Below are 27,919 nucleotides of genomic sequence, written 5' to 3' on the forward strand. Positions count from 1 at the left end.
GTTCTTCTATTTCTATGATTCATAGCTTGGAATGTATATAAGTTTTGTACTCTCTATGTTTTACGATTTATTGTTAAATTTATTATGACTTATTCTACAATGGTATAATATTGGCTTATGTGAAATTGTGAGTTTCTACATGAAAATAAGACCCATGCGTCAGCACGGGTCATAGTTCTAGTAGCCACTCTAAAAAGAGACTTACAAAGGAACGGAGGGAGTACTATTCAATAATTATTGTTATTGTTATATTTGTTGAAGGAAGTTAATGCAAATTAAATTCGCTAAATAAAATCTATAATTTTTTTTGTAGTGTTACAAAGTAACGAGGCAAAAAGAAAAAGAAAAAAGAGGGAGAGACAAAATTAAGTTCCAAGCTTATCTCTCAGAATGAGAGATTCCATGTCAGGCGGAGGGCAGTTCCAGCAAGCAGAGCACCTTGCATGTGATCCTTCCTTAGCCATAAAATTTGCACACATATTTTGTTCCCTAAAAACATGCACCAATGTTGTATTACCATTTCCATGTAAAGCATCTCTAATTTGAAGGATGTCGGTAGCATAAGTGTGCAAGGTATGATCACGACCATCAATAATCAGGTCAACTGCTTCCAAACAATCACTCTCACAAATAATGTTGACATAGCCTTTTAGATTACAAAAATCAAGACCTATTTGGATAGCACATAACTCAGCTAATAACGCATCACCTCCAACTTCATAGTGAGAAAAACCAGCTATCCAATCTCCATCGTGGTTGCGAACAACACCACCAGCACCTAAACAACCAAAATCTTCTAGAAATCTACCATCAATATTGATTTTAAGTGTACCTTCCGGAGGGGGGATCCAATGAGCTAATAGGCGTGATAAATGTGGGTCCAAACCAAGATTGGGATAGTAAGAAATGCATTCATCATGTAACAAAAAGGTCTTTCGCACCACATCTTGAATACGCCAATGTTGATCCTCAAAAATAGTATTATTTCTCCAACACCAAACATACTATACTCCTGTAATAAACAAAATAGCGGAAGTACCCTTTGTCATCTCATGAAGCCAAACCTTGACATCAAATTCAGAGAAAAAATAATTATAGCGCCCCATATTCAAGCGGAGCCAAAGCTCTCTAGAGTGCGGGCAATCACGATTTATTATTTTAAGAGATAAGTCAAATAAATATAAGTTAATAACTTAAAATATATTTGATTAAAAATATGGATCATAAACAAATTATTTAATTTTATTAACAAAAAAAATGCATTGATGATAATATTTAAAAGGTGATGTTAACCGGTGCCCCGAACATTGGTTAAGGAAGTAAAAAAAACAAATTTTAAATAAAAAAAATATTTTTTACACTTTTGAGGAATTGAAACACAAGTTTTTTTGTTGTTGAATAAATTGATTAAACAAGTTCTAATACAATATTACTATGTTTGCTTCTTTAACCAGTACTCCGGAGCACCGATTAACACTTACCATATTTAAATAATTAAGGGTATCATTGTTTAACTTCCTACAACGAAGCCTTTTTATATTTTATTTTAGGGTTATGCTAACCATTGCTCTTAGGGCATTAGTTAAGGAAACTAAAAATAGTAAGTTTGTATTGAATTTAACAATTTTTTAACTTTTAAAAAGTCATATCTATCATTTTTCACAATTTCTCAATACAATATTGGCTTAATTGCGCTTTTGGCCCCCTATCTTTTCAAAAGTTGCGGTTACAGCCCCTTAACTAATTTAAATACAAAACAGCCCCCTAAGTATTGATTCTGTGGCAGTTTTGGCACCCTGGTCCATTGTTGACTTAGTCTTTGATGACGTGGCACCCAAACCCCTTATGTTTGGTGCCACGTGGATATTTGTTTATTTTTTTTTTAGAATATTGCAGGTTTTTTTTTGCTTTTTAAAATTGGAGGAAATTTTAAAAAAAAGGAAAAAGAAAATAGTAAGTCAGGTCACGTGACCTGCTTTTCACCATTGGTAGATAACTTAGGGTTAATTTCGGCCCCCTTAGTTTCATCTCAGCATTCTTCTCCAATCTCTCATCTTCTCCATTGTTCGCATAATCTCCATTTCCAGAAAACGATTGCCGTGAAAATCAGATAAGTAGGTTTTTGTTACTATTTTCGGAGAAGATGAAGTGGGTGGATAAAGGCTTGAATCGAATGGACAATGGTGAAAGCTCTGCTCGTCGACAAGAGAAGACGATTCCTGACAACAATGCCTCAAAGTAAGATTCGTTTTTGTCTTTGCTTGAATATTGGGTTGTCTTTTTCTGGTTGTTGTGTGATGCCTAAAAGTACAAAACAAGATTCGTTTTTGTCTTTGCTTGAATATTGGGTTGTCTTTTTGGGTTGTTGTGTGATGTCTGCTGCATATAATAATGTAACTGGGGTCTTCTTTTTTGGTTGTGTTATGTGAAGTATGTTGCTTGAATTTAGGGTAGCAATACTGTACAAATACTTTGTATATTATACCGTATAATAACTCTTGTAGAAATACTCTTGTACACATAATTTGTAGAAATACTCTTGTAGTGCTACTATTAATTTGTAGAAATACTGTATAATAACTCTAATTTGTAGAAATACTGTATAATAACTCTGATTTTGGTATGGTTGGTGAGTGTATTGAATACAATAATAATGTCATTTAAGGGATTTTTTAACTTAGCTAATATTATATTGCTTGCAGTGCTACTAAGGACCACTCAGTGAGGATAAGGTTTAGATACAATGGTTACTTTAGTGGGGATCCTAACTTTGAATACAAAAGGGGTGATACTTATGACTGTGGAGGCACGTGGGTATTAGATAAAGTTAACCTAGTTGACTTGGACAAGCTTGTGAGAGAGTTAGGTGTAAAGGGGGACTATACTGTGTGGTATGCTGTGGCTGGAGGAGAACTCAAAGATGGTCTTAGAGCAATTAAAAGTGATGGGGATGTGGTAAGGTTCATAGATGAGTATAAGGCTGAGGATAGTGTGACTTTTTACTTGGAACATCTTGATTTAGCAGATCTTGATGCAAGATATGAGGATGAGGAACATTCATATTCCCCTTTTGAATCTGAAAGTGGAACAGATCTTGAGTTTGTAGAAGCTGAAGGTGATGAGTCTGAAAGAGATAATGAGGATGGGGTGTCTATGAATGACAGTGACTATGATGAGGGCTTTGACTGGACAGATATGCTGCCTGACCAAGTGATAAATCCTGAACCTGTGGTTACTTCAAATGTTCAAGCTTTGGTGGCTTTTCAAAGTTCAAAGAATCCTTCTGCAGCAAGACTTGAAGATTTTGATGATGAGAATGGAAATTCATCTGATTTAGATAGCATCTGCTCTTCTGATGAGGATACTGACCATGGTAAGCCAAAATTACATAAGTTCAAATTGTCTGAAGAAATTAATTTTGTGAAGGGACAAGTATTCTCAAGTTCTGAACTAATTAGGACATCTGTGAGAGAGTTTGCTTTGCAACAAAGGAAAAATATTTATGTTAAGAAAAGTGATAGGAAGAGGGTTGTGGCTAAGTGTGCTGATGGTTGTCCATTTTACATGAGGTTTAGCAAGGCTCCACCTAAAACATACTTTGTTTTAACAACTTATTGTGCTGATCATAAGTGTCATTACGGTGGGAGAACTAGATTGATTAGAACTTCTCTGTTAGCCAAGAAGTTGATACCACTCCTGAAACTCACACCTCGTATTAGGATAAAGAAATTGAAGGACGCTTGTAAAGAAAGGTGGGGAGCAATGTTAAGTAGCTATCAGTTATATAGGGCTAAGAAGAAGTCTTTGGAACTTATCCATGGTGCCATAGATGAGCAATATGCGCATCTGAGAAACTATGCTGAGGAATTGTTGAGGAGCAATCCTGGTAGCAGTGTGAAGATTCAGTGTAAAGATAGTGAGCATGGGCCTGTTTTCCAGAGAATATATGTGTGCTTTTATGCTTGTAAGAGGGCATTTGCAACTACTTGTAGACCATTAATTGGTCTAGATGGGTGTTTTCTGAAAGGAAGAGATGGAGAACATTTACTAGCAGCAATTGGGAAAGATGGCAACAATCAAATGTTACCAATTGCATTTGCAGTAGTGGAAGCTGAAACAAAGGATGCATGGGACTGGTTTCTTGAACTGTTATTGGCTGACTTGAATGGCATTGCAGCTAAAAAATGGTCTTTCATTTCAGACCAGCAAAAGGTATGCATTTGTTGTTTATTTAACAAATTTAAGATTAAGTTAATTATAATTGTCTTGTTATTTAGTTATGCTTTAATATTGTTTTATTTATGTGAAGGGACTTGTGAACACAATTGCATCCATTCCTGATGCCCATGAGCACAGATTGTGTGTTAAACATCTGTGTGGGAACTTTAAGAAGAGACATCTAGGTGAGCAATTGAAGGAGGCAATGTGGAAAGCTGCTAGGTGTACTACAATGGTTGAATTTAACAAGGCAATGGAGAATTTGAAGAACATTAATGAAGCTGCTTGGAAGGAGATGAGTGAGCATGCTGTAGGTAGTTGGTCAAGGGTTGGGTTTAGTACTTACACTTGTTGTGATCTACAAGTAAACAATATGTGTGAGGCATTTAATAGTGCAATAGTTGATATAAGAGAGAATGTTGTTATATCTCTTGTTGATGGATTGAAAATGTATATCACAGATAGGATAGTAAAACTTAGAGACTATATGTTGAGGTATGATGGTGAAATTTGTCCAATGATCAACAAGCTGTTGGATAGGTGTAAGAAGGAAGCTGAGGGCTGGACTCCAAATTGGAGTGGAGATAATAATTATGCTAGATTTACAGTTTATAATGGAACTGACTCATATGCTGTGAATCTTGGAGAAAATTCATGTGGCTGCAGGAAATGGGTTCTGTCTGGCATACCTTGTCCACATGCAATTGCTTGCATATGGTATAATCAGAAAAATCCTGATGACTATGTGGCTCATTGGTACAGGTTAGTACACTTACTCTAGCTTTTACTTTATTTTAGTTTATAAAACACATTAGAAAGGGCTTACAATTTAACTTGAAATTATATAGGAAATCTACTTTTTTGGATACTTACAACAACCTGATACTGCCTTGTAATGGACCAAAATTATGGCCACAACTTGACCTTCCACCCATCTTGCCACCATATGTCAGAATGGCACCAGGTAGGCCCAAAAAACAAAGAAAAAAAGGTAATGATGAGATGGTGAAACATTCTCAATCTGGTGCTGGTAGTAGTAAATTTGTGCCCAAAAGAAATCAACACAGTCTGAAGTGTGGAAGATGTGGTGAGCTTGGTCATAATGCTAGGACATGCTATGGTAAACAACTTGGTGACATGATGCTTGCACCAGGGGAGAATCAGGTAAAAACTGTAATGTGTTTTACTGTAATGTGTTAAATATGCAACTGTCATATGTATTTAACTTGTATTATGCATATTTCAGACCGATCCAACTGTTCAGCAACCTCAAGCACCACCTGCACCCAAGAAGAAAGGGCCAACTAAGAAGAAAGGGCCATCAGCTGCATCAGCAAGCACCACAACAGAAGCAACACAAGCTGCAACCAAGACTACACCAACTGCTGCACCACCTGTTGCAACCAATTCTGGACCACCATCAACTTGCTTGAACACTGTCATCAACAAACCACTTGCAAGCAACAATGTGCCATCTGCAAGCAACTCTGTGCAAATCAACACTGTGCAAAGCAACTTTGTGCAGAGCAACTCTGTGCCAATTGTAAAGCCACAAATAGTGGGGGACAACATACTCATGGTGCCTAAGAAGTGCAGAAACATTGGTCTGAAGAGAAAGTCTGATGAAATGGAGCCTATTGGAACACATCAGTCAGTAAACAAGAAGTAGTGCCACCTATTTGATATGCCTCTACAGACTTATTCTATATTTTGGGGTGTATTGCAATTTAAGTACTCTTTTGTTGGCATTATATTTTGGGTTGTAATAGTGAATTATTGAAACTTGATGTCATGTGTTATTTTGGAACACATTAGTTTAAGTTCTGTTACTTTGGAACCTATTTAGCATTCAAACATGCTTGGTTGTAACTTAAGTCTACTTTTGGATATGATATTTTGCGACATAATATCAGACTTTTTGTTATGTGTTCTACTCTGTCCTCTATGTCATATTTTCATGTCATTATCTTGCATATGTTCAAAGCTCATAACCACAAACATTTTTCATTCACTTGCCAAAATCAATGGTTACAAACATTTTCATTAACTTGCCGAAATCAAAGGTTACAAACATTCAACATCATTCAGCTTCTTTACAATAAAAAACAACTTGAAACTTAACGACATCAGTACAAATATCAACTTTGTTTCATAGCTAACCCTAGAGCTAAAAGGCCAAACATGAACATCATCATTCCTAACACAACTATGACAATTACAAGACTTCTTTCTTTCTTCTTCAATTCATCATTCTTCCTCAACAATGCTCGAATTATTTTCTTCTGCCTATCAGGTACCTCAGGATCATACCACCTAAAAAAATTGCATTTTCTTCTGACAAAATACCTTCCACAGCCGTGAAACCTCCTCCCTGGATTCTCATCAGTCCAAGCAGTCACCAATGGTGAATCAACACCACAATGACAAACCAACTTGGTTCTGTGCGTCAATGTTGAGCCAGTAATCGATGAAGATGAATATTCAACCATTTTTGGTTTCCAGCAAAAACTGATCAAAAACTGTGTAGTTATGTGATTCAGATGAACAAACAGAAGCCCAGAACGAAATCGAAATCGAGATCGATTTAAGAAGAAAGAAACACGCACAACGAATGGAGAAGAAGAAGGAGGAAATCGATTTGAGGTTGAAGAAGAAGGTGGATTGAGGTCGATTTGCAGATTTGGGAAATTGGGGGTTTTTAAACCCTAATTTCTAACCGTTGAAGAAAGGACAAAATTGGGGCACGTGATTTCTAAATTGGGTGTTTTCTTTTTCCTTTTTTTTAAAAATTTCCTCCAATTTCAAAAAGCAAAAAAAAAAACCTGCAATATTTTAAAAAAAATAAACAAATATCCACGTGGCACCAAACATAAGGGGTTTGGGTGCCACGTCATCAAAGACTAAGTCAACAATGGACCAGGGGGCCAACACTGCCACATAATCAATACTTAGGGGGCTGTTTTGTATTTAAATTAGTTAAGGGGCTGTAACCGCAACTTTTGGAAAGATAGGGGGCCAAAAGTGCAATTAAGCCTACAATATTTAGGTTGTCTTCTTAACCAATGTCTTAAGGACACTCTTTAGCGTTTCTCTCTATTTTAAAATAAGTTTTAAATATTGACTTACATGTAAGTATTCATAAAATAATTCGAAGTTTTCTCTATTTGTCGTCATCATCGATGAGGCTATGGGACTCAAGGTCGCAGTTGCCATCACTGTTTAGTAAACTGTGTTGATTTTTTGGCATGGACACATAGTGCATGAGAGGAGATAAATGGAACAAAACATCAGAGTTCCCATTCCAAAATAATCAATGTTACACCATTAATCTGGAGTAAGCAAGACGGAGACTTATCAAAACATACATTGTAACTTATGAGTCAAACATGAGTGGTTTGTTTAATCCCAGGTACATAAGAAGCATTAACATATAAGAAACATCCAATTTCTCCAAAGACTTTAAGCCCCCAAAAAGCTCCACATAAAAACATACAGAGTAAGGTAACATATCAACAGAATATCCACCAAACAAAGGGTGATTCATACAAGGTAAAACAACCATGAATTGCTTATTATAAAGTAGCTTGGTGCCAAGAGATAAACTTAATCGACCTTGTTAGATTATGTGGCTCTAATTCTCCATTTTTTCAAGCCAATATGTTTGATTTCTACAAGCCATTATATTTGACTTTTACAAGCCAATATATGCCTACATTATTTGACCAAGAAAAATCATCATTTTCTTCCAAGCTCTTACTCTAGGTTGGATGTTCCAACTTTGATTCTTACTCTAGGTTGGATGTTCCAACTTTGATTCTTACTCTAGGTTGGATGTTCCAACTTTGATTCCTACTCTAGGTGGATGGTCCAACTTTGATTCCTTCACTCTTAAGTAAGAGATTAAGGCCTATATATATGTAAGCAACATGAAAGGCTTGAGACATGATAGTGAGTTATCATATAACAATTAACACACTTTGTAACATACACTTGAGTGTATTTTTGGTGAGAATTCTTGTTCCATTTTAGAGAGTATTTTAGGAGATATTGAGAGAAAATATTGTCCTTTGTCCTCATCACTATAAGAGGACTTGTTGTACTCTTTTCTTTTACATAGTGGAACTTTGCTCGTGATCGCCCGTGGTTTTTTACTTCTCATATTGAGGAGTTTTCCACGTAAATCTTGTGTGTTATTTCTCTTGTTATTTTACTTACTTCTCTTTAATTCCCAATTGCATCGATCCTGTGCTTCCGCATTGCGCTGATATCCCTAACAAGTGGTATCAGAGCACTAAGTTGGGAATTTCAAAATGTCTCCCAAATTTGACATTGAGAAGTTTGATGGCAAGATTAGCTTTTCTATTTGACAAGTCCTTGATCCAGAAATTGAAAACTCAACTCAATAATGAGTTTGATATGAAAGAGTTAGGTGCAGCAAAGAAAATTCTTGGTATGGAGATTCGCAGGGACCGTCAAGCTAGTAAATTGTTCTTATCTCAACAAAATTATATTGAGAGGGTGCTTGATAGGTTTAATATGAATAATTGCAAACCTGTTTCTACTCCACTTGCTGCACATTTCAAGTTATCTTCAGAACTTTGCCCAGACACAAAGGAAGAGATGGAGCATATGTCACATGTTCCTTATGCTAACGCAGTTGGCAGTCTTATGTATGCCATGGTATGTACTAGACCAGATCTAGCATATGCTGTTAGCGTGGTAAGCCGGTATATGCATAATCCCGGCAAAAGTCACTGGAGTGCTGTAAAATGGATTTTTCGGTATCTAAAAGGTACTTCTGATATTGGCTTGGTATTTGACAGAAAAATGGCTACAACCAATGATGTTATAGGTTATGTTGACTCAGACTATGGTGGTGATCTTGATCGAAGAAGATCTCTTTCTGGTTACATCTTTACTCTCTGTAATAGTGCTATCAGCTGGAAAGCTACACTTCAATCTATTGCTGCATTATCTACAACTGAAGCAGAATATATTTCAGCAACAGAGGGTGTTAAAGAGGCTATTTGGCTTCGAGGTTTGGTCAATGAACTTGGTCTTACACAGGGTGTTCTTACTGTGTTTTGTGACAGCCAGAGTGCTATTCATTTGACCAAGAATAATCGTTATCACGACAAAACCAAACACATTGATGTAAAACACCACTTTATCCGAGATATTGTTGTTGCTGGTGAAATTATAGTTGAAAAGATTCACACTTCTGAGAATCCAGCAGATATGCTTACCAAGCCACTTCCAAATACCAAATTTCAGCATTGTCTGGACTTGGTTGGTCTCTACAACACTTAAGTGCCCTTCAGGGCTTTATTTGGCGATGAGCACTTGTTGAATTCGAACCAAGGTGGAGATTGTTAGATTATGTGGCTCTAATTCTCCATTTTTTCAAGCCAATATGTTTGATTTCTACAAGCCATTATATTTGACTTTTACAAGCCAATATATGCCTACATTATTTGACCAAGAAAAATCATCATTTTCTTCCAAGCTCTTACTCTAGGTTGGATGTTCCAACTTTGATTCTTACTCTAGGTTGGATGTTCCAACTTTGATTCTTACTCTAGGTTGGATGTTCCAACTTTGATTCCTACTCTAGGTGGATGGTCCAACTTTGATTCCTTCACTCTTAAGTAAGAGATTAAGGCCTATATATATGTAAGCAACATGAAAGGCTTGAGACATGATAGTGAGTTATCATATAACAATTAACACACTTTGTAACATACACTTGAGTGTATTTTTGGTGAGAATTCTTGTTCCATTTTAGAGAGTATTTTAGGAGATATTGAGAGAAAATATTGTCCTTTGTCCTCATCACTATAAGAGGACTTGTTGTACTCTTTTCTTTTACATAGTGGAACTTTGCTCGTGATCGCCCGTGGTTTTTTACTTCTCATATTGAGGAGTTTTCCACGTAAATCTTGTGTGTTATTTCTCTTGTTATTTTACTTACTTCTCTTTAATTCCCAATTGCATCGATCCTGTGCTTCCGCATTGCGCTGATATCCCTAACAGACCTCACTGAGTCCACCAATGGAGGAAGTCCTTGCGCCTGTTGATCTTCTTCTGCAGTTGTCCATACAGTAAAGCCTCAGCAGTTGGAGAACTTGGAGGGCAGCCGGGAACATAAATATCAACAGGAATAATCCTGTCATATCCTCGGACAACAGAGTAAGAGTAGTGAGTTCGGGCATGCTCCATTCAGGCTATGCTCCATTTACTCCATTTAAGCTTTGGATGCAAGACATGCGGCAAAACAATATATAACGGTTGAGATTTTAAATTAAAAAACTAGTATTTGTATACTGAAAATACATGATAATAACAAACAAATCGCGTTTTCTTCTTCTCTCATATCGCCGCGGCCTGCGTACAAACAAATCCAGTACTCCTCTTTTCATTCGACCTACCTCCTTCTCTCAAGCTTTCCCTATCATCATCTCCTCTCTCAATTCAGATTCCTACTTTTCTTTTACGTATCTCTTCTTTATTCTTTTTTTTGGTTACACGTATCTCTTATTTATTCCTTTCTAATACAAATTTTATTTTTGTAATTTTAATTAACAATTCTGGTGGATTTTGAATTCAATTTTGAAGAGAAGCTATGGTCTCACGATTGATTATGACTGCTAGGAGGAAAAGAGGAAACCTGATTTGTTATTTTTGAGGGGATTTTTATGTATTTTTATTAATCAAACATTGACTTGAGTACTGTATGTTTAGCTGGCTTAATGGACCAAGTCCAAGACTCCATTAATCAAGTTTCATGGGTAAGGGAATGTAGAAAAACCAATTAAAATTAAGGCTTAAATATGTCTTTAGTCCCTGCACTTTCATCAGATTTTGGCATTGGTCCCTGCACTTTTTTTTATTTGGAATTGGTCCCTGCACTTTGTAAAAATATTGGTATTGGTCCCTCTGTTAACTTTCCGTTAAAAAAAAAATACAAAACTATTGGAATTGATCCTTGCACTTTGTAAAAATATTGGTATTGGTCCCTGCACTTTGTAAAAATATTGGTATTGGTGCCACGTGGCGTGAAATGATTGGGCCACGTGGCACTCCGTTAGTTTTGTGTTTTTTTTTTTAACAAAAAGTTAACAGAGGGACCAATACCAATATTTTTACAAAGTGCAGGGACCAATGCCAAACAAAAAAAAGTGCAGGGACCAATGACACATTTAAACCTAAAATTAAAGACGGAATGATGGATAAACAAGGCAGAGTACCGTCAAAAATTCAAAATTTTATAGACAGAATAATGAATAAACACAATTTTCATATGACAAGTCTAGATAACGAGTGCACTGAGGTGTGCATCAAAGGACATTGCAATGTTATATAAATTAAGAAGTTAAGAAAAAACTAATGATAAAGCCGTCGTTAATGATAAAAGGGAAAATTATTTTGACTTTCCTTGAGATTTTCTTAAATAACACATACACCCTTCTAATTTTCCAAACACATTAATCTCTCTTCATTTTATCCATTTCAATAACTTTGTAAATGTACAATTTAATCAGTCTTTTTGGTTTGTTTGTATCAGCTTTCTCTTTTCACAACTTTTAAGATTGAATTAAATTAATCCTAAAACCAAAGGGAGGAAACCATCAGAAAAAGTTCAAGACACAAGGAAATAACACGATGCTAACAAATTTGAGACTAAATAGAACTACCAAGAAAACGGTGGAAATGTTAATTCAATTTGCCAAAAAGCAAGAGAAACATAGGCTATAGGAAGATAAACATAGCAGCATCGTATGGTATAAGAGAGATGATCCAGAAGCAAAGAGGATACGGATTTTGTAATGCATAAAAAAATGAAAACCAATCAAACAAATGATTTAAGACTGCACCAATAATACATTTTTTTTACAAAATCCAGCATAGGTGCTAAACTTTCACCTTTTGTTTCAATTTTTTGCAAAATCAGACGGTTGCCACCAAGTTATACATATAAAATCCTTCTTATATTTTCAAAAACATAGGTCTATTTTAAGTATCCTGTGTTCATTTTAGTAACACCTTTTAACATATATTCCACAATTGCACCAAATTCTGCAAATGACATGGAACTTCGCCGCTCATTTCAGGTAAAAATATTCTTTTGAAATGAAAGATACAGAGATCAAACCATACAGCTTAGATAAATGTAATTATTAAGAAAAATGCTAGTCTAACACTGGATTGAGTACAATTTGTTAGCTCCTATTCAACCTTCCGGAAAATATTCAAGGACCAAAATAAGTTTGTTTTCATCTAGACACTGCAATGCCATATCGATGTTGCTATCAAAATGGGAGGAAAAAAATTAAAGCCACATCCCGAAGGACCATAATAACCATCACAAGAGAAAAATCAACTCTTGGGTGACACTTTAGCAACACCGCCCTGTGGAACAGCCTGTGCAGTTGCTCCATCGCTAGCATACGCTGGAGCCTGAACATAACCAGCACCATAAGAACTATTTCCATATGACGGCGGAGTCTGGCCATAGCCAGGCTGGCCACCTTGAGGAGCACCGTATGATTGCGGACCATACCCTGGTTGCACTGGTGCTCTCTGAGTGCCTAACTCTGGCTGAGCATACCCGGAAGGCGGGGGCTGGCTAGAGGGATAAGCTGACTGACCATAGCCTCCTGCTGTGCTAGGTGACTGTGATTGACCATAAACAGGTGGATTTGCACTTGGCTTTTGAGAGGGAGGAGCACCATAGCTAGGTCCATAACCAGACTGTGGTTGACTTCCATAGGCCGCTTGGGAGGTAGGGGCTACTGCATAACCTGGTTGAGGAGTTCCTTGTTGGTTGGTAGCATAGCCTTGCTGGGCAACAGTAGTGGGTTGGGAAGTTTGGGGGGTATCTGCTTGTGATCCATAGTTGGAAGCGTGCCCTTCTTGGGTTGGATTACTCCCACTGCCATAACTGGGAGCAGAGCCATAACCTTGTTGCTGATCATATGTTTGTGGCTGACCATACCCAGATTGTTGTTGTTGCGCATTATACGCACCATAGCTTTCTTGACCATAACCCTGTCCTGGTTGGCTATAACCAGAGGAAGGAGGTTGACTGTAACTGTATGCAGACCCATCAGCTGGCTGTGAAGGACCCCCAGGATTTTGCTGTTGCTGGGGTTGTTGGTTGTAATAATCATAACCACCTGCATGAGTAGACTGCTGGTGAGATGGTGCAGTGGATTGGTCCCAGTTGGTGGAATATCCACCGGGTTGCTGAGGAGGATAGCCTGCATATGGTGGCTGAGGCATGTTATACTGCGGTGATGGACCAGAGTATGATCCAGGTTGCCCATAGCCATAACCAGCTTGTTGCACAGGAGCAGCAGGAGGAGCCCAGCTAGACGGTGGTCGGGATTGGTAACCTTGCTGAGTATAGCCACCTGAGTTCCCTGAATTTCTGAGACGATTCTGCAGAGAGAAACATCACAACCACAAATTAAAAAGCGAACTAGCCCAACGTACCAAAACATAAAAATATACGAAGCAATAGATGTACACACAAAACGGGTGTCAAAATATGCACAACCTCATTCCCGTTGATGCCAATAAAAATTAGTCATAATTTCAATAAGCTGATTGTGAAGACAACAGATATTTTACTCACTAGAGCAAATATGGGAAACTAAATCCAATTATACAGACCGTACATCACTAAGCCCCAAGTACATTGAAACAATTCTCTCAACCTTCCCTCAACCCAATCTAACAGGTCAGCCTCAACAAACTATGAAATAAAAGCTAATAAAACTGATTAGTGAGTGCCATTATAATTGAAAGTGAATTTAACATAGGAAATAGCTATTCTTTATATGTAGATGAGCGCAAGTCCCAAGGATAAAACTATGCCAAATGAAAGTTGAGCATATGACCCAACGATAAGAAATACTTTAAGTATAAGTTCTTACGAACAATCGACAGAAATACACAAATGGCATTGTTGAAGAGAATTTCAAACAAAATCTAACAGCCAGGAACATAAATAGAGACAATGACTAAGAGTCCTCAAAGTGTTGTCTAATTTTATGGCTGACATACACAATCAACAAGTCAAAATTCAAAAGGACATAAAGTTGATAAATCATAGCTACTGCGGTCTCCAGTTTGAGTTATCATGGTTTCATTTGGCAAGCTTATGCAACCACACTGTAAAAATATGAGCACCTTATTTTTACAAAAGGCGCAGACTAAAAAATGAATAACAATTTTGTAGGAACTAAACTCAAAAGGTCAATAATTTTATAAGGTGATTGTATAAGAACTTCAAACATATTTAATCGTAAAACTAAACATGGTTATAAACCCATAATTTTAAACTTAAAAAAGATTTGGCACATTCCCTCCAAAAATGATAAGCCAGATAAAACAAAAAAATGTGTTGATAACATACCTCACCAGTGAGGATTTGATTAACCAATTGCTTTGCTGATTCAATTTGATCAGGGGTCCCATCGATTTTTAATGTTCTTTCTGTTGATGTATCACCTGGGGGAGGATGCAAAGGTATCACCTGAAAAAATTGATGATATTAGTAAAAAGATAAAATGAATATGAAATCCATGTCGTCGGGCAGTCAGCTGTTAACAGCATCTAACTAGAATCTAACTTTTAACATAATCATGATTAAGAAACTATATATCGAACAATAAACGAAGACAAAAGCGCAAGAGAACCTGAATTCGTGCTCCGGTAGAAGCTTGCATACTCTTTATTGTTTCTCCTCCTTTACCAATTATAAGGCCAACCTAAAGATGTACACAAGAAACCACATCAACCCAAACGAGAATAAACAAAACACTGCCAAAAAACATGCCTGCAACTGGATATATTTCATCCCCACACCTTATTGTTTGGTATTTGCATCACAAATTCATCACCCCCAGATTGTGCAACCATCCGTCTAGTGCCACCGCCAGAAGCCCCAGCTTCAGCCTAGTTAATAAACAACACGTATCAGTAATGTTTCACAAACAAGTCAAAGTTACACCAATTCCAACATCATTTGAGCATATTTATTCATGAAATACTTTATATTATAGTTACAGAATCAGGAGAAAACACCTCTTATCAGTGATGGTTGCACTAACAGTTTACAGTTACATCAATTCAACATCACTTTGTTTGAGCAAATTTATCGTGAAATACATTTTTACTAACAGGTTACAATTAATGTCATTCAAGCTTCATTTGAGCAAATTTATCGTGAAAACTTCATACTGCAGATACAAAATAAGTATAAACAACTCCTATTAGTGAATGTTTCACCAAGAGGTAAAGTTACAGTCATTTGAGCAAATTTACCATGAAATTGTGCAAGATTAGAAGAAAACAACTCATCACTGATACTTCACTAACAGTTTACAGTTAACAGTTGCAAAATCTGTTGAAAACAACAATTTCACTAACAGCTGACCTTTACCGTCATTGAAACATCATTTGAGCAAAATTGATCATAAAGCACATCATATCACATACACAAAATCAGTCAGATACAACAAAATCAGGCTACAGTTGCACCAATTTGAACATCATTTGAGTAAATTTATCATAAAACACTTCATATGACAGTTACAATATCAACTCCTATTGAAACTCCATACAACAGTTATCAAATCAGTTCAAAGCAGCTCTAATCAATGATATTTCACTAAGGTAACAGTTACGGTGATTTCAAAACATGAATTGGGCAAATTAATCACGAAATACTTCATATGACAGTAAAAAAAAAAAAAAAAAACAGTTCAAAACAACTCATATCAACGATTTTCCCTGACTAGTAAGAATTACAGTAATTCAAAAAACAAGAATTAATCAAACTATTATCCGTAAACAAGAGTATAAAAAAAAAAACCTCAGCAAGGACTTCATTGATGAGTTTCTCAGCAGAAGAAACAGCGTCAGGAGTACCCATAAGTTCAACCATCCTAGTCTGAGAATTAGGATCAGCATCCATATCACGAGTAACTTGAATCTTAGCACCAGATTGCATCTGAAGATACTTAATAGTTTCACCTCCTTTACCAATAAGAACACCAACCCTACCATTAGGTATTTCAATCTTCTTACTAGAACCATAACTACCACCTTGCTGCGAGTATTGCGGCTTCAAATCGTAAGAATCAAACCCCGATTGTGGAGCACCGTTATCGGACTTGGTTCGTTTGGGATCGTAGGAGAGTGGTGGAGCGCCGGTGACGCTGAGAAGACGAGCGGCAACTTCTTGAGCTCGTTGTTTGGCGTTTGCGACTTCGAGTTCGATGTCCGTGGCGGTGGGTTGTTCATCGTACTTGCGTTTTAGGGTTGCGTACTGTGCTTCTTCCGCCATTGAAACAAACCCTATAGAGAGGAAGAAAGTGAAAACACGGTGTGGGAAGGAATTGGATTAGGTTTTGTAAATTGTGAAACGAAACTGTGAGTGAAGTATATATAGGTGGCTACTACTGCGTTGTCGTTTTATACTAGTTAGTCAATACAAGAGTCACACTGCTACTAGTCCTTTCAGAGACTAGAGACTAGGTATAATTATTCGGACTTAAATCTAATTTTTAATCATAAAAAATCCAATTAAAAAAAAGTAATATATGAATTTAATTACAAAAATCCAATTAAAAAAAGTAATATAAGAATTTAATTACCATATTTTACAAGCATAACGAAGATATTAGATGTATGCCCGCGTGTTGGCGGGTTTAAATATAAATTTGATTTAATTTATGTAGTTGAGTCTTGATAAAACCAATTTTTTCAACAAAAAAAATTATGTCGCAATGCATTCGTATGATAAATGATAAGTTTGGATTTATATACAAAAATCGTTGATGGTCGTTACAGATTTTAAGATTTATGAATGAGTTATTTTTTACAAAGATTTATGAATCGACAATGTTATATCCAGCGACAAAATTGATAGCGAAATTTTCATGAGCTTCTTTTTCTATGTATTTTTAAGTGAGAAATGATATTTGAACATCCATTTAGTGACAACTCTTGCAACAACTTTCTCTCTCATACCCACATTATTTTTTACTTTATTTCTCTATTGTTATGGTTTCCGTGTCAATACCACTTTTTCCTTTGTAAAGTATGGTTGTCAAATAAGTTGTCACCAAATTGGTTGTTCAAATAACACTCCTTTTTTTTAAGTACCGAAAGCTTTCATATTTGTATTAAAATCAAAAGGTATTGATAATTACCGTTTGCCACCCCCACCACTTGTGTCAGTGTTACTAATCGTGTCTCCATTTACCTCTATTTTTTTCGTTGTATGCAAAACTATTTTTCCAAGTAAGACAGATATATGTTTTCATATTGGTTTTAATACTATATTAATCTTTTCATCTTTGGAGAATTATATAAATCAAATTCGAAGGAGTTAAAGATGAACACGTTAGAGTTAAAAGTATGTTGATGGCGAGTTATTTTTTCTTTTGTTGCCTCATTCGTCAGTTTTTCGTGAATTATGTTTCGCGACATAAAGCATTTCCCTTTATGAATAAGTTAATTATTTATCAATATAACTTATAATATAAGAATGTATTAAAATATATTTTAGTAGTTGCTTAAAATGCCTTACACAAATGTTCATAAAATAAAATGATAATTGACGCATATGATTAAGAGTAACAATAACTTGACACAAAATATTTAACACAAATACAACATCATGGGCAGTTTTGACATTTCAACCATAAATTAGGGGTATTTTGTAAAATCCCCACACCCCGGTCATCTTATCATCTTCACTGTGTATTCTTCTCTGCACCACCATTCTGCTCACACCGTCGTCCGTCCTCCCCACCACCATCGTCCTCACAACCGCATCCTCCTTCCTCAACAACCATCGTCCTCACCACCATGAAATTCAGATATGTTCAGATCACCACCGTCTCGTCGATGACGACCTTCTTCTTTGCAGCACCGTCTTTCCTTCATCTTCTTTGATGACCTGTAAGTGACGATGTCGGTGAGGAGCAGGTCGGAGAAAGACGGCACCGGTGACAACAACACCGTCTTCCCTTCATCTTTTCCGTATACCTGCAAGTGACGGCACCAGTGAGGACGAGATCAGCGAAAGGTGACGTCGATGGTCGCAAGATAGAGTGTGTACGGCGTGGGTGGTTGCGCGTGTGAGAGAGGATGACAAAAAGAGATGAGTTGAAGGAGAAACGTGTAAACCAAATTGAAAATGTAGGTATAGAGCAATAGTGAATACGATGTCTATAATGTGTTTGTTTTTTTTGTGTTCAGGTATCATTTCTTCTCTATGATTAATTAAGACTAATAAAATGAAAAACCACAACATATATTGACTTTTAGAGGAATAGCATTATTATAACTAGCAAAAAGGTGAACACTCGCGTGCCCGTTTTCCGCTTTCTTTATTGCACTCATGACCGTTCCTATGAAATTGAAGGCCTGACTCTAACATTAAAAATAGGCCTCTAATAAAATACGAAATTTTTTCTAAAAGAGCAATCCTCTATTCAAACCGAAAATAAGATCCGTAAATATAAGAAATGACCATCATTGTAACTAACACATAAAGAATCAATATTTGCTTCTTTAACCAGTCCTCTGTGGCATTCCTTAACTTCGCCTTTACGAAAATAAGATCCGTAAATATAAGAAATGACCATCATTGTAACCAATCCTTTATATTTAATTATTTTAAAGTAAGTTTAAATATTGAATTAACTTTGCCTGCAGATCACTGATATCCAATCAAAGTCAAAACCAGAGCACTAGAAAAAATTACATGCAAGTATTCATAAAATAGTGCAAAGTTTTCCCTATTTGTCGTCATCATCGATGAGGCTATGGGACTCAAGGTCGCAGTTGCCATCACTGTTTTGTAAACTGTATTGATTTTTTGGCATGGACACATGGTGCACGAGAGGAGATAAATGGAACAAAACATTAGTTCCCATTCCAAAATAATCAATGTTACACTATTAATCTGGAGTAAGAGAGATGGAGACTTATCAAAACACACATTGTAACGTATGAGTCAAACATGAGTGGTTTGTTTAATCCCAGGTACATAAGAAGCATTAACATATAAGAAACATTCAATTTCTCCAACGATTTTAAGCCCCCAAAAAGCTCCACATAAAACATACAGAGTAAGGTAACATATCAACAGAATATCCACCAAACAAAGGGTGATTCATAGCAAGGTAAAACAACCATGAATTGCTTATTATAAAGTAGCTTGGTGCCAAGAGATAAACTTAATCGACCTCACTGAGTCCACCAATGGAGGAAGTCCTTGCGCCTATTGATCTTCTTCTGCAGTTGGAGGAGTCCATACAGTAAAGCCTCAGCAGTTGGAGGGCAGCCGGGAACATAAATATCAACAGGAACGATCCTGTCACATCCTCGGACAACAGAGTAAGAGTAGTGGTAGTATCCTCCTCCATTAGCACAACTTCCCATGGAGACAACCCATCTAGGCTCGGGCATTTGGTCATACACCCTGCAATGATTTGTCAGCATTCACTTGAGAACTGTATGTTTAGCTGGCTTAATGGACCAAGTCTAAGAAGCAAATTAAAATTAAAGACGGAATGATGGATAAACAAGGTAGAGTACTGTCAAAAATTCAAAATTGTATAGACAGAATAATGGATATTCACAATTTTCATATGACAAGTCTTGCTAACGAGTGCCCCGGGGGCACTCTTTAAGGATCCCAAATTTATAAATTATTCTTTCAAAAAATCAAATATTACAAATTCCAATGCATTAAATCCACAAATTTTCATAAAAACTTACTATTAAAGGCCCTTAAAGAGTGTTCCGGGGGCACGTGTTAGCATTTCCCAAATTTTAATATAAGAGGGATCCACGCCCAAATCCCAAGTGATTAAAAACAAATTCACAATAGAAATAAAAAAAGTAACATTAAGAGTCCTATAAGTGGAACAGTAATCTGAGTAATGATATATTGATAGATAAAGATGGGCAGGATAAAGTTTGGCATCATAGAATCATTTTTTTCCTTCCAAAAAAGGAAAATTAGTATCATGGAATCATATTAAAATTAAAAAGAGATATAAATCACACTCTTTCTGTAACAATCAGACCCAATTGAACACTTTCGTAGAGATAGAATGTTCACACTTCACACCCTTCACATTCAGGTGTGAGACAATCATTATCCACATATGAACCTCCTCCGACATGCAGTGACATTCAAATTCAATTGAAATGATTTCTACAACATTCAAGCACATAGAGACGAATGTCTGTTAGCCAACCCCAATGACTTAAGTGTGTATTATTGGGAAGAAAGACCTGTAGAAGGGAATTAGAAGCTCATACGGGCGGCAATGTGAAACAATATAAATGGGGAAAAGAGAATGAGTTTTGGGGAGCACATTGCGATTGCAATAACCTGCACACTTGGCAGGTAAATGGAACCTGCTTCTGGAAGAATCAATTTGGTATTTTGATAATGGGCCTGTTTGTTTCAGATTTTTTCCAAAAAAAATCTATTTTTTTCCTTAAAAAAATCACTTTTTTCATTTTTGAGTGTTTGTTTAGGATTTTTAGAAAAATCATTTTATCAAAAAAATCTATTTTGAATCTAAAATGAAAAGCTATTAGGATTAGCTTTTCTCAAAATCTATTTTTTTCAACAACAAGGAGATAACACATGTGCATGTTAGAACTCATTTTTTAAAATAAATGGATTTTTATGGATAGTAGACAAACACAAATAACTTCAGATTTTTTTAAAAATCTCTAAATAAAAATCTCTAGATTCTTTTGACACAAAATCTATTTTTTTTAAAGCTGAAACAAACGCACCCAATATTGTTTGATACTAAGCCAAAATCAACAGCAGCAGAAGAATCAATTTGGAAGATTTCATTAATAAAATGGTGAGTGCTCTAATTCTTTTTCCCTAGCTATTAGTCTCCTACAGGCATAATATATTGAAGCAGCCTATGATAAGATAATAGTCAATCAAAAGAAACGAAACAGTATAAATTGCACGATAAAATCAAGTGGGCAATCAAGGACCTGTTTGGATCGGGTTATTTGAGTTTAGCTGGACTCTGATGACATGTTCATAAGATGCTTTCAATTTATTTCCATAACTTCTCCATGATAACTTATGAAAACAACTTGTGGCTAATATAAAAACAATTTGACTTTATTTTATCTTCTGTTATATAAATATCTTATACATAAGCACTTACATGATCAACATTTACGCTATATAAGCGTTTAATTAAGTTGTTTATTCAAACAAGAGTACAAGACCTAACTAAATTAAGAGGGCATTTTCAGTCTCAGAAATACTCATTTTAATAAAGATATGAAGAAACAACAAATATGCCACCTTTTTTGAATTTGAAAACCCTTCATGATTGCAGATAAAGAACACACAATTGTAGCAAAAAGTTACAGAGTCTTATATGTGGAGCAGCAATCCAAGTAATAATATATTGATAGTTGATAGATAAAGATGAGCTGCCTATAGTAATTAATAGCATAAACATCTAAACTTTAAAAGTGACATACATCACAATTTTTAGTCTCAGAAATACTCATTTTAGTCTCATAAATAAAGAGGGCATTTTTAGTCTCAGAAGTACTCATTTTAATAAAGATATGAAGAAAAACAAATATGTCACCTTTGTTGAATTTGAACTATCTTCATGCAGATATAGAACACACAATTGTAGCAAAAAGTTACAGAGCCTTATATGTGGAGCAGCAATCCAAGTAATGATATATTGTTAGATAGTTGATAAAAAATTAAACAACCATATAACTTTTATGTCATTTTATATTTATTAGTCACATCGAAATAGATAAAGATGAGCAGCCTATAGTAATTACTAGCAGAATCATATAAACTTTAAAAGTGACATACATCACTTTTTTTTTTTCTGTAACAACTGGACCCAATTGAACATTTTTGTAGACACGAAAAGTTCACACTTCACACCCCTCACATTAAACGTGAGATGATAACTATCCACGTACGAACCTCTTCTAACATGCAGTGACAACGTTCAAATTCAATTGAAATGGTTTCCAGAACAACATCCGAGCACGTAGAGAAGACTATCTGGTTGCCAACCCCTATGACTTAAACTAGGAAGAAGGACAACTGCAAATTACAGTGTCTATCTTTAAGTTATTCTGTTTGGTGCTTATCTTTGGTATTTTGAAGGTAGTGAGTGCTCTAATTCCTTTTTCCTAGTGTCGCAGAATATACTGTAGCAATTCATGTGTACTTGCAAAAAAGTACGGTAAAGGATTCTAGGATTCTATGGTTTGGACTGATGATTGGATGCCTTGAGAGTGCTCTCAAGAGTGGTATTTATAGCCCGCTATGGGCTTGGGCTTTGGTTGCTTGGTTTCCAAGCAACAGGGGTATTTGTGTATTTTGGGGCTTTTTGGGCGGTTTCTAGAGGCTTCTAGAAGTTTAGTAAGGCGGCACCTCAAAGGGAGCGCGCCAGGGCTTATGAATCCCTCTGGAGGTGTACTAGAAACCTTTTGGAGGTCTTGGAGCCTTTCTGGAGGGCTTATACGCTTTTAGGAATATTATGACGGTTCATCATGATAATACAATATAGAATCAAAAGAAATGAAATAGTGTAATTTTCTCAATTAAATCTTATTTGAGAATTGAGCTTATCTATTGGGACAAGACAAACACTCGTAAAACTAATTGGGATACGAGGTTATGAAACCAACTCATGACATGTCCATAAGCTGTTTTCAGCTTATTTCCACAACCTCTTCAGGATAGCTTATGCAAACAACTTTCATTTTAGTTGTTGGATAAACAGTTTATTTGCAGGTTATAGCAAGAGTGCTTAGCATGATAAATGCTTATGCATAAGCTATTTCTATAGCAAAAGATAAAATGAAGTTAAATTGTTTTTGTACAGGCTATAAGTTGTTTTCATAAGCTATCTTATAAAACTTGTGAAAATAAGCTTAGAAAAGCTTAAGAAAAATGTCATAAGCTTTTTCCACAAGTCCTCCTAAACAGTCGCACAAAACTTATGACAGGAGATAAGCTCAATTAACCCTTATACAATAAGCGCTAAATTATATTGTTTATCCAAACAGAGCCTAAATCAAGAGAGCAATTTAATCTCAAAAGCACTCAAAGATATGTAGAAACAACAAATATACCCCCTTTGTTAAATTTTCACATTCTTCATCGTATATAAAACACACATTTCTAACAAAATAAACAAATCAATGCTTCTATAAGGGCAAACAATTTAGAATTACGAGAATTTAAAAAAATGAATGTAAAAACCCTAGAAAAGAGGGAAAAGAAACATACTTGCGAAGAGCGGGAGCCATCTTATTGGTAAGAGTACCAGCAACAATCATACAATCAGATTGACGAGGACTAGGTCGAAAAATGATACCAAATCGATCCAGATCGTAACGAGCAGCACCAGTATGCATCATTTCAACAGCACAACAGGCGAGTCCGAAAGTCATAGGCCAGATTGAGCCAGTACGAGCCCAATTCATGAGATTATCAACCTTCGAGATCACGTACTCCGCCGTCTTCGATATTCCAACGGGAGAGGTGGTCGATGGAGGAGGCGGTGGAGCGTAAGGGGTGGGTGTGGTTGATGAGAGAGATGGAAGGGTTGTATGGAGAGACGCTAAGCGTTGTGGTGAAGATAATTGAGAGAATCGTGAAGATGTTCGAGTTAGAAATGCCGCCATGGTGGTTCGTTGCGTTGATAGCACCGTTCTTCCCCTCGTTCTTCTTCTTCTTCTTCTTCCTCCTTCTGTTTGTTGTTTATGGATGGAGAATACAACAGCGAAACTGTTTTTGTTAGGCGACGTGGTGCACCGTGCACCATCACTATTTTTTTACAAACCGACCCCCAAACTTTACAATATTGAATTTATGAAGCACATTTATTATGTCAAATTTTTATGTAGTGCTTCTATAAAATATTTTTTTACATATGCATTCAATCAAATTATGTCAAATAAAGGTGATCGCACGTAACTTAGAGCGGTGACCAATCGCAAAAGAGAAGGGGTAATCGCGATAGTAAATCCCACACAACAGCGGTGAGTCATAGCCCAATTCTTTTAAATCTGCCGATTATTGCATCTGCATATTCCATACTTTTTCTTTTCACTGTTGATTGTTGATGGGTGATTAAATTATCATATTACTGCTGTTGTGTCTTTTGTCGTTGCCACTTATTTCATCACTTTTGAACAACAACTTTTTTATTCAATTCCAATTCATTGCGGGTAAGTTGATGTTTTTTGGGATGATTGATCACTAGAAGACATACGATATGTTATGCATTCCTAAATAGGGTTTTTTCACGCCGCTACTATTGAAATTCATTGGTCCACCTCTATTAATATATGCCCTTAACCTGTTTTATGAATTACTCACGAAGAATGTTGTTTGGTCTTCCCTTTTAATAAGGAGTATTGATTTCCCTTTCAATAAGGAGTATTGTTTTCCCTTTCAATAAGAAGTTTTTGTGGTTATCGAAGACAATGAGTTGCGTAGCTTGGAATTGTCGTGGGCTAGGTAATCTACGAACGATTAGTGCTTTCAAAAAGCTCTTACGAGATAAAAATCCCACATGCGTATTTCTCTCAAAAACAAAGAAAAAAGATTTTGAGATGAACAAGTTTCGGAATGTTCAAGGTTTATTTGGTGTTGTTGCCGTTAGTTGTTCAGGAGAGGGTAATAGACGTGTCGGCGGTCTTGCAATGTTTTGGAAGGAAGGAGTTAAAGTGGAGGTATTATCTCTGTCTTCTAACCATATTGATGTCTTAATTGCTATTGAGAAAGGAGATGAGAAGTGGAGGCTTACTGGGGTATATGGATTTCCAGAGTCTCAAATGAAGCATAAAACTTGCGAGTTAATTGACCAGTTATCATTGGTGGAAAATACTGATAAATGGCTTCTCATAGAGGATTTTAATCTAATTCTTTCGCAGAATGAGAAGGAAGGTGGAAATTTCGGAAGCTCTCATATGATTCTGATGTTTCGTGATACTCTTCAAAATCACATTCTCTCTGACTTAGGTTTTGAGGGAGATAAATTTACATGGCATAATAGACAAGACGGTGTGTCTAATATCAAGGCACGCCTTGATAGGATGGTAGCGACGTCATCTTGGTCTTCATTCTATCCTTCAGCTTCAGTGGTGCGTTTAACGAGATATGCTTCAGATCAGTTACCTTTGTGGTTGCGGCTTGCTTCTAGGAAGCCGAAGAAAAAACAAAATGTTCGTAAATTACAACGTTTTGAAGAATGTTGGTTGCGTGATAGTGGAATTTTGGAAGCAGTGAAAAGTTCTTGGGAGGTGGCAGGAGATTCTATGTCTGACAAAATTAACCGATGTGTGAATGATCTTTCTAAATGGAGCAAGGATCGCTTTGACGATGTTCCCAATCAAATAAAAATTATTCAAAAGAAATTGGATGATCTTAATAAGCAAACTCAACAAGAGGGTGTGATGTCAGAAATTAGACGAGTTGAGGCTAGATTGAATGACTTGATGGAGAGTGAAGAAATTTGGTGGGCTCAAAGGTCTCGTGCTTTGTGGTTAAAGCATGGAGATAAAAATACAAAAAAAATTCATCAAAAAGCTTCTCAGAGAAAATCTAGAAATTGGGTGGAATCTATATGTGATGGTCATGGGGAAAAATTTGATGATGAAGAAGACATTGCCATAGTTTTTAATAATTTCTTTCAAGATCTTTTCTCTACAAGTCACCCAGAAAGAATTATTGAAGATGTGCAAGTGGTCAAAGATAGATTGTCGGATGCTATGCGTAACATATTGGAAGCTGAGTTCACAGAAAATGAGGTTTTCTTAGCTGCTAAAAATTTAAAGCCTCATGCGGCTCCGGGACCGGACGGAATGCCTGCTTTATTTTATCAACAATTTTGGAGTATAGTTGGCAAGGATGTGACTTCTTTTGCTTTGAAGATTCTCAATGGTGGTGGAAATCCGAGCAACATTAATTATACATATATTTGTCTCATTCCAAAAAAGAAGAAGCTGAAGGTGCCAGGTGATTTTCGACCTATTTCTCTTTGCAATGTCATTTTTAAAATAATTACCAAAACAATTGCAAATAGGTTGAAATTGATTCTTCCGGATATCATTGGAAAATTTCAAAGTGCTTTTGTGCCAGGACGTTTAATTACTGATAATGCCTTACTAGCTTTTGAATCTTTTCATTATATGAGGAAAAAAAGAAAAGAAAGAAGGGGTTTGTGGCGTTAAAGCTAGATATGTCAAAAGCATATGATCGTATCGAGTGGAATTTTTTGATAGAGGTGCTTCAGTCTATGGGTTTTTCTCAGAAATGGCAGAACTTGATTTTCAATTGTATTTCCACTGTTTCTTTCTCTATGTTGTTGAATGGAAGTCCTTGTCAGAAGTTTTATCCTCAACGAGGCCTCCGTCAAGGAGACCCTTTATCTCCTTACCTCTTTATCTTATGTGCTGAGGTTTTTTCTGGGCTTCTAAATAAGGCACAAGCAGAAAAGGGCCTTCATGGAATTCAAATTGCTAGAGGAGCTCCAAAAATTAATCATTTATTTTTTGCAGATGATAGCCTCATTTTCTGTAGGGATTCTTTTCAAGATGCTCAGACCATTCAACAAATTCTTAATACTTACCAATCTGCTTCTGGTCAACTTATTAATTTGGACAAATCAGAAATCTCTTTTAGCCGAAATGTACCTGATGATCGTAAAATCTTGTTCCAAGGTTGGATGCAAATTAAGGTTGTTGAGTGTCACTCAAAGTATCTGGGGCTACCTGCTTTTGTTGGTAGGTCTAAGAAACATGTTTTCAATTTTGTCCAAGATAAGGTGTGGAAGAAGCTGAAAGGTTGGAAAGAAAAATTTCTATCAACTGCTGGGAGAGAAGTTTTGATCAAATCAGTGGTTAAAGAAATATAAAAAAATTATATTGTCGTTAAATACAAATTAAATCTTGAAAAGAAATATTTAAAAGTAAAAATTATTTATATATATATATAATTTATAAAAAAATTAAACAATCATATACTTTTTATGTCATTTTATATTTATTAGTCACTTCGAAAACTGATTTTAAAAACATTTTAATTTTAACAAGATAATTTTTTAACTATAAACCATCGGCCCAATCAACATGAATTTTAGTCATTGCACAATCAACATACACCATTTTTACTAAACCAAAGCGCACGTTAGTAATTCCGTTTGAATTAGACTTATTTTGAGCTTATGAAAAACAACTTACGTAAATAAATATGCTTTTTCGTATTATTCATAAATTTGTAATGTAAATATGCAAAACAACATCTCACACAAATTTCCTAAATGAGACTCATTAATCAACTATCAATAACTTTATATCATTACATTTTAATTTTTTTTAATATTATAAAAGTGTGGATCCCACTTAAGATTGAGGGTTTTAAGTGAGACCTTGAGTCTTATAAGACCCCAACAAGTTTTCTTCCCATAGAGTACCTAATTGGTACCAAGTCTTAAATGTTTAAGACTCTTCCATTAGAGATGATCTTACGAGGAAAACATTTGTTGGAAGAATCTAAATCAAGGTCATTTAAATGCGATATAATTAGAATTTGCATAAGAGATGATAACATACGATAACTTAGTTCTCGCCA

At 35.9% G+C, this 27,919-nt stretch overlaps 5 protein-coding genes across 5 annotated transcripts; 2 read left to right on the plus strand and 3 right to left on the minus strand.

Annotated features, from left to right (window-relative positions):
* The first annotated feature begins 1,690 nt into the window (after nt 1–1,690).
* On the plus strand, nt 1,691–4,368 carry LOC146942248 (uncharacterized). The gene is made up of 3 exons (XM_085750020.1): nt 1,691–2,238; nt 2,703–4,212; nt 4,357–4,368. The coding sequence occupies exons 1-3, from the start codon at nt 2,144–2,146 to the stop codon at nt 4,366–4,368; spliced, it is 1,617 nt and encodes a 538-aa protein (XP_085606146.1). The 5' UTR covers nt 1,691–2,143.
* LOC146942249 (uncharacterized) lies at nt 4,238–5,887 on the plus strand. The gene is made up of 3 exons (XM_085750021.1): nt 4,238–4,980; nt 5,067–5,382; nt 5,465–5,887. The coding sequence occupies exons 1-3, from the start codon at nt 4,424–4,426 to the stop codon at nt 5,885–5,887; spliced, it is 1,296 nt and encodes a 431-aa protein (XP_085606147.1). The 5' UTR covers nt 4,238–4,423.
* Nucleotides 5,888–6,356: 469 nt separating this feature from the next.
* On the minus strand, nt 6,357–6,707 carry LOC146942250 (uncharacterized). Its single transcript, XM_085750022.1, has one exon. It carries the CDS (start codon nt 6,705–6,707, stop codon nt 6,357–6,359), a length of 351 nt encoding a protein of 116 aa, XP_085606148.1.
* A 5,616-nt stretch (nt 6,708–12,323) lies between these two features.
* On the minus strand, nt 12,324–16,646 carry LOC146942251 (uncharacterized). Its single transcript, XM_085756196.1, has 5 exons — nt 16,100–16,646; nt 15,091–15,180; nt 14,922–14,993; nt 14,639–14,758; nt 12,324–13,659 (listed from the first exon to the last, which is right to left on the minus strand). Exons 1-5 carry the CDS (start codon nt 16,571–16,573, stop codon nt 12,595–12,597), a joined length of 1,821 nt encoding a protein of 606 aa, XP_085612322.1. The 5' UTR covers nt 16,574–16,646; the 3' UTR covers nt 12,324–12,594.
* A 2,580-nt stretch (nt 16,647–19,226) lies between these two features.
* LOC146942252 (NADH-ubiquinone oxidoreductase 20 kDa subunit) lies at nt 19,227–24,051 on the minus strand. The gene is made up of 2 exons (XM_085756197.1): nt 23,570–24,051; nt 19,227–19,723 (listed from the first exon to the last, which is right to left on the minus strand). Exons 1-2 carry the CDS (start codon nt 23,965–23,967, stop codon nt 19,489–19,491), a joined length of 633 nt encoding a protein of 210 aa, XP_085612323.1. The 5' UTR covers nt 23,968–24,051; the 3' UTR covers nt 19,227–19,488.
* Between the last annotated feature and the right edge of the window lie 3,868 nt (nt 24,052–27,919).

The sequence above is a fragment of the Medicago sativa genome, chromosome 3 (genome assembly GCF_051527215.1).
Source record: "Medicago sativa cultivar Bolivia chromosome 3, Bolivia_mono, whole genome shotgun sequence".
In the NCBI taxonomy this organism is placed as follows: Eukaryota; Viridiplantae; Streptophyta; class Magnoliopsida; order Fabales; family Fabaceae; genus Medicago; species Medicago sativa.